Genomic DNA, 10,727 nt, shown 5'->3' on the forward strand with positions numbered 1-10,727 from the left:
TTTATTTTATTACCAGATTTATTTGGATGTAAACTTCAGTTAACGTTGATAAGGATTAGGTTCTCCTTTTTGTAATGAAAAATGGGTATTGCCACTCAAATTATTTTTGACCCATCACAAATTTAAATATAAAGGGGGTTAGACTATGTTTATTTTTCCTACAGCTTTGAACACCCATTATTTGTGCAGTAGCCTATTGAAAGTTTCTAAGAAACCATAACTCACATGTAAACAATAAAGTAATGCTTGCTATGTATTTTGAACACTTGAATTTCTGCATGTTCAACATGTTTGGGAGTTTTTGAAACGTTTGCAGGGATTTGCTGACCCCTACTGACTCTGACTGCAATGTGTGCAGAAATCGTGCAAAAAGCAAAGCAACAAGTTGGCCAAACATTGTAAAAACACAGTAAGAGAGAAATCATCAGCTGTGCTTCACATGTCTGTGTTATGTATATATTTTCTTTTCTACCTCTTTCTTATGAAAGACTAAAATACAGTTTACTCACTGATTCATCAGAGATTCTGATTGGTTCTAAATGGTCTAAATGGTGACCGAATGAACACAGACAGCCACATATGCTTCAAATTATTTAAACCCTAATTTAAACTACAATTTTACAAAGACAAATAAAACTTGCTTGAACATGCTTCAATGCTTTTTTCATCAACTCTTCATGTAACTTTCCTCTAGAGGTGTGCAACTAAAAAGTCATGCTGATGCCATTTTTGAATGTGAAATGTTTTCACATTATGATATCAGATGCTCATCAATTAAATGTGTCATATTTTTAAATCTATTTAAAAAACAACAATTACATAACAATGAAAAATTGCAACATTTTGGATTTTATTTAAATTTTTACTTAAATTTTGTAGAGTTTTTCATGTTAAATAAATAAAATTTGCCCCTACTGAATAAAAAAAATATATTGTTGTCATAATTTGGTTTATTTAGGCTATTATTTAACCTTTTACTAAATGGTATAATATATAATTTACTGAATCAGTATTAATTATAATTGGATCTAACTGGATTGCATATAATTGGATTTAAACTGGAACTTTATTTTGTATAGTATCTGACTTTTGTTGGTGTTATTTTGTAAAGTGAGTTTTAAAAAAATGCTAAAAATGATCAAACTTGACAATGAGAGAAACATGTTTCCTCATTCAAAATGTAGTCATTGTTTCTCATGAATATTGTTGTAAACGTCTTGCTTTAAAGTGATTCATTTTACAGCCACAACTTTTTTACATGAGATAAAAACTTTTTTGTTAAATGTCAGAGTAATAAAGGGTCAGACAGTGTCTCATTAACCTACATTACCTCAGTTCTTTGAAATATAGGCATAGTTTAAATGTACTTTACAATCAGTGAGTGCTGTTGAAGCTGCTCCTTCCATTTTCAAGCTCGGATGCAGAAATTAACCTTGCGTTATTTTGATGACTACATGAACATGTTTCACATCTCTCCTCATGATGGCGCCGTTTGCTCGGGCTGCTGAGCTCCATCCTTTACCTGCCTGCTGCTCGAGGCCTCCTAACATCAGCAGTCTGCTCCAGTTCACACATATGGGGCTTAAAGTGCGTGCTTCGCAGAAATCACGTTCCGCGTAAAATAGATAAATAAAATAAATAAATAGATAAATAGCTGAGGATAGCNCCCCAGCAGTGACTGGCTTCGTTCGTCATATTGCGTCAGCTCAAACAAAACGCTGACGTGAATCTCCCCCCTCCTCATTGGCAAACTCTTCACTTTGTTGGTGAATTATAGGTGTGATTCAGTGATATGTGGTGGTAAATATATCAAAGTAGTCCTAAATTCATCTTGATGATCAGAAACTGAACTTAGTGTGGATCAGTTTAACTCCTCTTGCATTAAAACAAGCCTTTGTCCTTTGAATGAAAACTCTCACATTTCATTATGAGTGTAATACAAAGTATAGTAATCTAAAGTTTCGAATATGATAACAGTTTATTGCTCTTTACACAGTACATGACCTTATTAAGAATGAGAAAATATAACAAAGAGAAGCAACCAACATCAGTAACTGCATATAAAATGAATGTCACCAATAAAAAGACAATGTAAGTCCGACAAGTTTTTTTTGATTAAGTGACGCACATTCAACAGTAGGTCCAAACCTTCACTCTAGCTTTTCGTTTCAGTACACAAAAAAGGCGCATTTGAATGACACAGAGGCCTTGAAATTCAGAAAAAAATGTCACTGAAAGTGACTGAATCGTCCATAAAGCCACGTATCCAGCTGCGTCACCGCCAGCTCTTGTTCCCAAATCAGATTGTGCCTCGTTTACTTCAGCTGCCTCAAAGGATAAGTCGAGACCTCGTGTCGTTACTGTACACTCATTATCCCCCCACCCCTGTTATCCGATGAGCAATTATTGTAAAATGATTAGAAAATATGACTGGAAAGTCTGGAAAAGCCGCTATTTGAGAGGATTGATTTCAGCACCGGACAGCTCCCCGGGGAAGGGGAGCGGCCTTGAACTTGGGACAGCGGAAGTCTGAGCTACCTCCATCAGAAACCCAACACAAAACAAAACAAGCAAACAAACAAACAAAAAAAAATCAACTAGTCATTTAAAACCAACAGAAACCAGCAGAAAACCTAACCTTTCCCCCAGTTCTCTCAGAATCATTAAAGGAGCCGACATGAAACAAAAACTGTGTGGACAACCTGATAGAAATGGCATCAGAATTGTGTGAACTCATGCAATTATTCGCCACCGTATCTGCCTTTAAAATAAAACAAAAAAAGTTTTAAAGTAAACTTCCATCTTTGGAGGGAGGTTGGAGGGGGGCTGAGTGTGATGGATGCACCGATGAGGAAGGAACTGTACTGTTATATTCCGGGAGGAAGACTTGATGACGTCTATAGCATCCTTAATGTGACTTGGTGTAGGGAGGGAGGAAGAGGGAGGGAGGGAGGGAGGGAGGGAGGAGGAGGAGGAGGGTGAAGGCTCATCATCAGCGGATAAAAATCCTCGGCAATCGCAGCGCAGGACAAAAAGTTTGGAGCAGCGATATGTAGACGGACATCCAGCAGCGCACTTTGAGTTTTTGTGTTTGGTTGCCCCCCTCCACCCTGCGACTGCTGGAGTCCTCTTCAATTCTGTTCCCCCCAAAAAGAAACAAAAAGTGAGACAGGCTGCGCTGAGGGGAACATAAGGAGACGTCGGAGGCGCTTCAGCCAGGAGAGGAGAGAAGTGGTGGGAGAAAAGACACCGCTCCACCAACACAGCCGCGCCCGGATCACAGCCTGAAGCACAGCGCTCTCCCTGCCTTCCTGCTTTTAGGTATGTGTTTTTTTTCCCTTCCCGCGGAAAGTCTAAAAATTCTAAAACTGAAAAGCAATGGAAATGTTAATATTTTTTTGTCTAAACTGTGAAGAGAGCTGCATGTGTTTAAAGTAATTCTACACTTAAACTTTTACCAAAAAATAAATAAATTGTGCTTATATAAGAATAACTTATTAGTTTGTAAAAAGAAGTATGTGTTTTTTTTCCACAAAGAAACCAACCTGTTTAATGTTTCATCTTCCAACAGCATGGCCAGTTCGAGTAAAGCGACTTTAATCTTGCTCATCTACGGAATCTTAATGCACTACAGCGTCTTCTGCACACCTATCGGACTAAGTTACCCTAAGATTAGGTAGGTTGGACCTTTATGGGGTCCGTATCTTCGTAGTTTGCATTAATGGTGTATTTCAAACGATGTTTGATAGCTCATTAGTCATGTTGCTGCTGCGTTGTGATTATTCATAACAACAACAGAAAACGTATGTGCGCAAAATTACGCACAAACCCATGCGCGCAGTTTCCAAACCCCAAGGAAAGAACACTCAGTCGTTGCAAAGCGCGCAGGTGTTGTATGGAAAATGCCTATGGAAATTACGCGCATGGATCTGTCCGCTGGGGCTGTTCACAGAACTCCCCTTATTAAAAATGAGAGCGCAGTCAGAGTCAGAGTAGTGGATAGCCCTTTGGGATGACGATGGACTGGCGTCACGAAAGAGAGGCGAGGCAAAACGAATAGGAGAGCTCTGGCTATATAAGATTTATTGTTTTTTTTTCTTTTTCTTTTTTTCTTTTTTTTCTGCTGCTAAAAACACATGCAGAATTTTTTGGGCGTGGTTCACATTGATTCAGAATTTTCTCAGTTATTTTAAGCCCCCCCTTTTTTAGGTTTTCTGGCTCCGTGCCTACACTGATCATTTTTGCACCTATTGTTTCGTTTTCTTAAATTATTAATGAGGCTGGTAAGGGATCTGCAAAATGGTATTTATTACGGGTAATTTGTTTCGATTTTGCAAATCTATTTAATGAAAATAAACAATTACTCTATCTATAACAATACAAATAAATAACTATTTTTTATTTTTATTATTTTATTTTTCGTTTTCATTGATTTTTCTTATTTTAAACTCGTCATTGCTTTAACAGAGTGAGACATTTCTTCCACTCCTGCGTCCCGCTTGTGCATCAGGTTTTTCTCCTCCCTTCACAGACTTGAAAACGACGCCTTCGATGAAGATGGGAACTCTCTGTCCGACATGGGCTTTGATGGCGACCAGATTGCTATACGAAGCCCCCCATCCCTAAACGACGACGCGTACACTCTATACTACCCACCGGATAAAAGGTATAAATGAGCTGATACATCCCAGCTTGGGCTGCTTTTATTTCGATGACATTTTTTATTTTTTTTTTATTTTTTATTTTGCTGGTTGCGATAATGTTTGCTTGCTTTGTTTCCCCTCCAGAGTTCTTCATGTTATTTGTCCTGTTTTTTTCACACAGAGTAGCCTAAAATGTTGTTTTCGATTAGATATAAATGATAAAAGGTGGCTTAGATCTGCGATATTGGACGTGCGGGGGCATTTTAGGCTACTTTGGATCATTCTGTCTGCGCTTTTTTTGCTTTCTTTTTTATTTTAAGTCTCTGATGATCTGTGTGTTTTGGCGTTTTATCATCTCAGAGCAGAAAGGCATGCTGAGGAAGAATTAGATAGAGCCTTGAGGGAGATCCTGGGTCAGTTAACAGCAAGACATTATCTGCATTCTCTGATGACTGTTCGTGCAGGGTAAGGGCATTTCTCTTTAGCGTTCACCTGCACTTCTCTTTCTTTCTTTTTTTAAATTACGTCTCTGCGCTGCACAACTTCAGGCTGCTGCATTCACTGTCATTTTATGTGCATGGTTTTATTGTCATTATTTCTATTTTATGTCACCCCTGTACACAAATAAACCCCACCTAGGACGTCTTCATTCCATTTGTTTTATTCTATTTTTGTGGCGTGGTTCTATTATTTAGGAGGCTAAAATACACCCCGACTGATGTGTGACTCAAAAATAATTCATTAAATTAACTGTTTGTCTGAGCGCTAATGAAAAATCATGCGTCAGAATATGCAGTGCTCTCCAAAATAAATAATTTATACCTTTTAAAAAAATGCGCAAATAAGTTTTTTTTCCTCTAATGGGGAAGATGAAAAGGGAAAACGGCCTATAAATACATTGATGAATGTAAGAAGCTTTGAGATGATTATGATAAAGAAAGAAAACGGCAAATTTGACCAAAGGAAAAAAAAGGTTGAGGGATCAACTCATTTTATTCTCATTATTCTGATTTGTGTTTCAGTGAAGACAACAGCATGGAGGACGAGTCAGAGCCCCTATCCAAAAGACATTCAGATGGGATCTTCACTGACAGCTACAGTCGCTATAGAAAGCAGATGGCCGTGCAGAAATACCTGGCAGCGGTTCTGGGTAGAAGGTACAGACAGAGAGTTCGGAACAAAGGACGCAGGCTCGCCTATTTGTAGCGTCCTTAAAGCGCCCAAAATGCCCTCCTGTGTACATACATCCAGTCTTTAAACCAGAGTCATTCAGATATATCTGACCAACCAGTGGATTGCGCCTGTGTTCTCTCTCAACATGTCTTTATTTATGTATGAAGTAAAGCCATTAAAATGAATATTTTATTAATAATATCAGTTTTTTCCCCTTTTCCTTTTTTGTACAAAAGCACTTGATAATATACCGCACAGTTGTGGACCAATATTTTATTTTCATGTTAAGATGTTGAAAACAGCAAAAAAATTACAAAAAAAAAAGAAAAAAAAAGAGATGAAATCAGATTTAAAAAGAAAAAAGATAGATGTGCACCTTCAACATTATATGCGCTTGAAATCTTTAAAGGTCATCTACATATGCAGAAAATAAATAGATTTTAAAAAGACAATCAAAGCATTGAATGTTATACTTATTTTTGTAACCGACGTTCTATTTTTTTAGTGTGGTTTTGTTTTTGTTTTTTTTTGTTTTTGTTTTTTTTTTCTCCAAACAGGCCCAAAGAAGCAGTGAGCATGCCATGTGAGGCATATCCAACTTATCATAAATGATAGATGTTTGACCTTGTCCACCCATTTCCTTGCTCCCTGTAATGGGAGCTCTGTGGATTTGGATCGTTTGCTGGAAGTCAGATAGCTTTTTTTTGTTGGACAACCTCTTATTTGATGGATAACTGAATGACTTAGTGAGAAAATTTAACTATTTTTTTGTTTGTGCAACAGAAAATGTCAATTTCAGCCTCTTGAACGAGAATTATTGCCTTCACTGAAGTTAAAGTTGCTAACAGTATGCAGAAATCACTGCCTGCTCACTTGCCTCAAACTCATTTCCAGTAGGAGACAGATTGTGCTCAATGGAACTGTGCAGAGAACGTATAATGTGTGTGTCAGTGTAGCATTGAAAACTACACATAACACACATTCATCTCAATGCTGTCGGTCAACAGGATTATTTAAGGAATTCAGCTGTTGATTGTATTTAGGCATATAGTCAGAAAAAATCAAAGAGACACATAAAAAACAGGAAATTAAGCAAAAAGGTAGCATCAGAGTAGTTAAAAATATTTACCTTTTCTATGGTGCATGAAAACTGGCTTAGAAACTGCATGCCGTTGTGCTTTTTTAATTTTTTGCTAATTGTGAAGTGGGCTGTGCCAAGCCTATTTCAGCACCACTCCCCCTCAGATTCTTTGTGACAAAAAATGTGAACAAGGAGGGCTAGAGGTGGTAGAAACTGGTACTGCACTGACTTGTTGAATTTTTTACCTCCCCTTGCCACTGTCAAAGTGGATATGGGATCCCAGTTTTTGTTTTGCTGATTGCTTTTTGTCCTTGTAGCAATGTCTCGGGGTTATTTTTCATCTCAGTGGCCATGCTAAATTGTTGGTAGGATAGTGCTGTGATCTGTGTTGGTTATGTGCAGCGAAGATGTGAAGGGTGTCAGGTGAGATTTAGTGAAGAAGAGAGTGAGAAAAGAAGAGGAAGTTGGATAAGTGAGTATGGAAACAACCAAAAAAAAGGTGAGAGCAGGCCGCCTCATCAACCTCGGTGAGATCAGGGTCAATGAGTCTGATAAGAAGAATATCGGATGTTGAATTCCCCTCACAGAGTTTCAGCAGTAGGATGTGTTTTTCACTCTCGCTCTGAATGAACCCCCTCCCTTCAGCAGAAGGATATCCCCTCTGACTTTTATTAGAGAGGCATTCTATGTATTTATTCAGCATTATGCAAAAGCAGCTTTATGCACTCCGCCCCCCCTCTGCAATCGAATGTGTTCCCCCATACAAACTATCAATACGCTCTTCCTTCAATCTGGCTTGATCCCACATGCTTTGTGTGAGCTTGCAAACTGTGTTCATGCGTGTGCTGATGTTTATGTGTGAGGATGAGTGACTGAGCATAAATGTTGGAGGTGGAAACAGCTTTCGGCTTCGGTGCCTTGCTTTGATGTGAGAAATAGAAAAAAAAAAAAGTTTAAAAAAAGAAAAAAAAAGAAGCTAAAAAAATTCGCCACAAGTGACAGATGGCAATTTTAGTGGCCCTACAATGCTGCAGTCCATTAGCTTACATTGAAACTTCCTTTTACTCTGTTTAACTGCTGAGCTTAGTCTGCCCCGACGGTAGTAGAATTAGGCTTTTGTTTACAGCATGGCCAATATTTTTTTTCTTTTTAATATTAAAACAAAGTAGAGAAGAATAGAATGTATATGTTGATGGAGCAGGCGGTGTGTGTGTGAGAGAGTGCATGAGTTTGGAGTCTTCATTGTATGTGAGAGTTGTGAACAATGACCAGTATTTGTTGTTGTTATTTCTGAGGTGTTGTTGATTATTTTCATACTGGGCGATAATTTATTCATCAAAAAACAGCCCCTATATATACATATTCTTTCCAAACTCTGTGCTTCACTATCTAGAATAAAAGGGTTTCAGAGCAAAACGGAGATGTTGTTCAGATCATAGGAAATGCCTGTTGTTGATAGTTCTGACAGCGCCAAACGCCTTACTTCAATGTGTAATCTCTTATCTATTTGAAAAACAATGTGTTTTAAAAGTGAACCTCAGTGCAAGTGGCATCATTATACACACAGGAGTCCTTATTATATGGGGTTTTTGCGTTTCTCAATGTCATGAAAGTGTTGTAAGATTTGTATGAATAAATTTTTGTAAACAACCACATTTTCCCAATCAATGTCTAATCTTTGAAACACATCGAAGTGCAGCTAACACAAGCGGCTCTGTCACACACCAAGCCTTTTGTTTGTAGTTTTCATCAGTACCAAGATAAAATGAACCTTTGTTTTCACATTTCTTTTCTAAGAGTTGATCTTCCTCTATAACAAACACAAACATCAGGAAATAGCTTGAGACATCCTTCAGAAACCACAGTTTCAGTTCCAGTGGAGTGTGTCGACCACTCAAGGTAAATGTGTTATTCCAAAGCCAGAGCCACCAAAATGAAACAGTAAATGAAACAAATGTCAAGAAGAAATGCTTGAGATGGACCTGATTTAAACTATAACAGAGACATTCGTATTCAGTCAAAAGCAAAGACAAACAATCTCAAACACAGCCTATTGTGTTTGAGCACTTTAAGATGCATTTTATGATAAAAATAAAAGGAAATGACTGAACAAATAAATTAACCTGGGACTCTTAAAAGAGAAAACAAAACATCTTCAAGGATCTCTCCAAGAAAAGCTGCAACTCTGGACTGAGCAGCGGAGCTGGGAGCGAGCCTCTTCTCACCATCCATCCAACCTCGGCCTTGGAGGAGCAGCTGTGTCCCGCGGGAGAAGAGGATGGGTGTGGCGACGGATTGTGTGTGATCTGATCCTCATCAACCAGCAGGATCATGTGTGTGTATATATGAGTGCACATTCACCAGAGCTCAACTAACCCAATCAGAGAAATGTTGCATGGCAACGGTCCACAGAGGGACACGGTTATGGATGTGTCAAGTGTGTTTGTATGTGTGGAAACGGAACAATGTAGAAAGGTTGTGTTAGTGTGTTGGAGAATGTTTGTGTCTGTTTGTGTGTTTTGAATGTGCAGACCTTGGGTAGGTCTGGACTGGAGTTCTTCTAAACAAAAGATACACAGAGACATTCTGTGTCTCTCGGAAATAGTGAAATAAAAGCAAGAGAGGAGCACAAGTGCATAATATGATTATTAAATTGTTATGAAAAAACTGCCACACACACACACACACACACACACACACACACACACACACACTTGTGGACATATATTTTCCCTGAGGATGCTGATTCATGGTACCTGCCCTATTCCTGTGAAAAGGCTGACAGATCGTCAACTGTCAGACTCCGAGCCACCTTTGTGAAATATAGGTTGTCTCCATTTTTTATTTATTCTCCCTCCCCCCAATGCTTATTCTCCAACTGTCATAAAGTAAAGCAGGAGTAGATTTCCTGACAAGCAGAGCTCTCCTGTGGCATTTTTGCTTTAACATAAGGATGCAAGTGTGGGCCAAATGAGTCTAGTGAGATGCAAAAAAACCAAAACAACAACACAAAAGAAAGGTATTCACAAATAAATTGGATTTCATCTGCAAGCTCTCATACACCCACAAGTGGATATTGAGACAAATGCTCCAATTTGTTGCCGCAGCAGTGGACTGCACATGAGGGGCCACCCTCAACCAATTTGTACATAATGTACATTAATGCCTGAATCAATAAAAGATGACTCCTCCTTCCTCTTAGCGCTGCATCACTTCTCCTCTGTGGCATAAATCGCTCCACTTCTCATCTTCCATCAGCATCTTTTACAATTTAGCTCTTTTTTCAGGAGAGTCGTTTCTTCTTATTATGGTCTTGTGGTTTAAAATAGGAAGAGCCTCTCCATTCCAGTCGGCACAAGCAGCCCATACCTCACACTATACACAGCTTTGAGTGATACACAAGGCTTAATATGCTTCCCTCTGCCTCTAGACACGTCTTAATCATGTGTAAAGTGTTGGAGGAGGAGGAGGNGGGGGGGGGGGTGTTTGGGGCTTTTCCAGTGAGGATTCCCGCATCCGCCTCCAGCACCACAGCCACACCCATCTTTCTTTCTCTCTGTGTGTTATATGAGAAGCCAGAAGTGAGTGAGATGAATCCATTGTTTGTGATTTACACGTCTCTGCTCTTTTCACTCGGTGTGTATGTGTGTGTGTGTGTGTTGTACGAGCCATACAAACAACTGAAACCACCTTCCTCTCCTCCCAAATCTCTCTTCTTGCAATTCAGGGTTAAAATACACAAGTCACGAAAGAGGCCGAGACACAGCAGTGATGCAAACATCCTCCCACCCATCTCACCCGCCCCAAGTGTATCACCTCATGAATCATTC

The 10,727-nt window shown here is 38.9% G+C and overlaps 1 protein-coding gene across 3 annotated transcripts; it reads left to right on the forward strand.

The window, feature by feature from the left end:
- Positions 1-3,011: 3,011 nt before the first annotated feature.
- adcyap1b (adenylate cyclase activating polypeptide 1b) lies at positions 3,012-8,552 on the forward strand. Of its 3 annotated transcripts, XM_017411101.2 has the most exons (5): positions 3,012-3,321; positions 3,572-3,676; positions 4,532-4,666; positions 5,004-5,108; positions 5,666-8,552. In XM_017411101.2, the coding sequence occupies exons 2-5, from the start codon at positions 3,573-3,575 to the stop codon at positions 5,847-5,849; spliced, it is 528 nt and encodes a 175-aa protein (XP_017266590.1). In that variant the 5' UTR covers positions 3,012-3,321; position 3,572; the 3' UTR covers positions 5,850-8,552. The 3 variants fall into 3 exon arrangements, with proteins under 3 accessions (XP_017266590.1, XP_017266592.1, XP_017266591.1); XM_017411103.3 differs by lacking the exon at positions 5,004-5,108 and having other exon boundaries at positions 3,013-3,321; XM_017411102.3 differs by lacking the exons at positions 3,012-3,321; positions 3,572-3,676 and adding an exon at positions 3,707-4,315.
- The last annotated feature ends 2,175 nt before the right edge of the window (positions 8,553-10,727 follow it).

Source organism: Kryptolebias marmoratus, linkage group LG20, assembly GCF_001649575.2.
Source record: "Kryptolebias marmoratus isolate JLee-2015 linkage group LG20, ASM164957v2, whole genome shotgun sequence".
In the NCBI taxonomy this organism is placed as follows: Eukaryota; Metazoa; Chordata; class Actinopteri; order Cyprinodontiformes; family Rivulidae; genus Kryptolebias; species Kryptolebias marmoratus.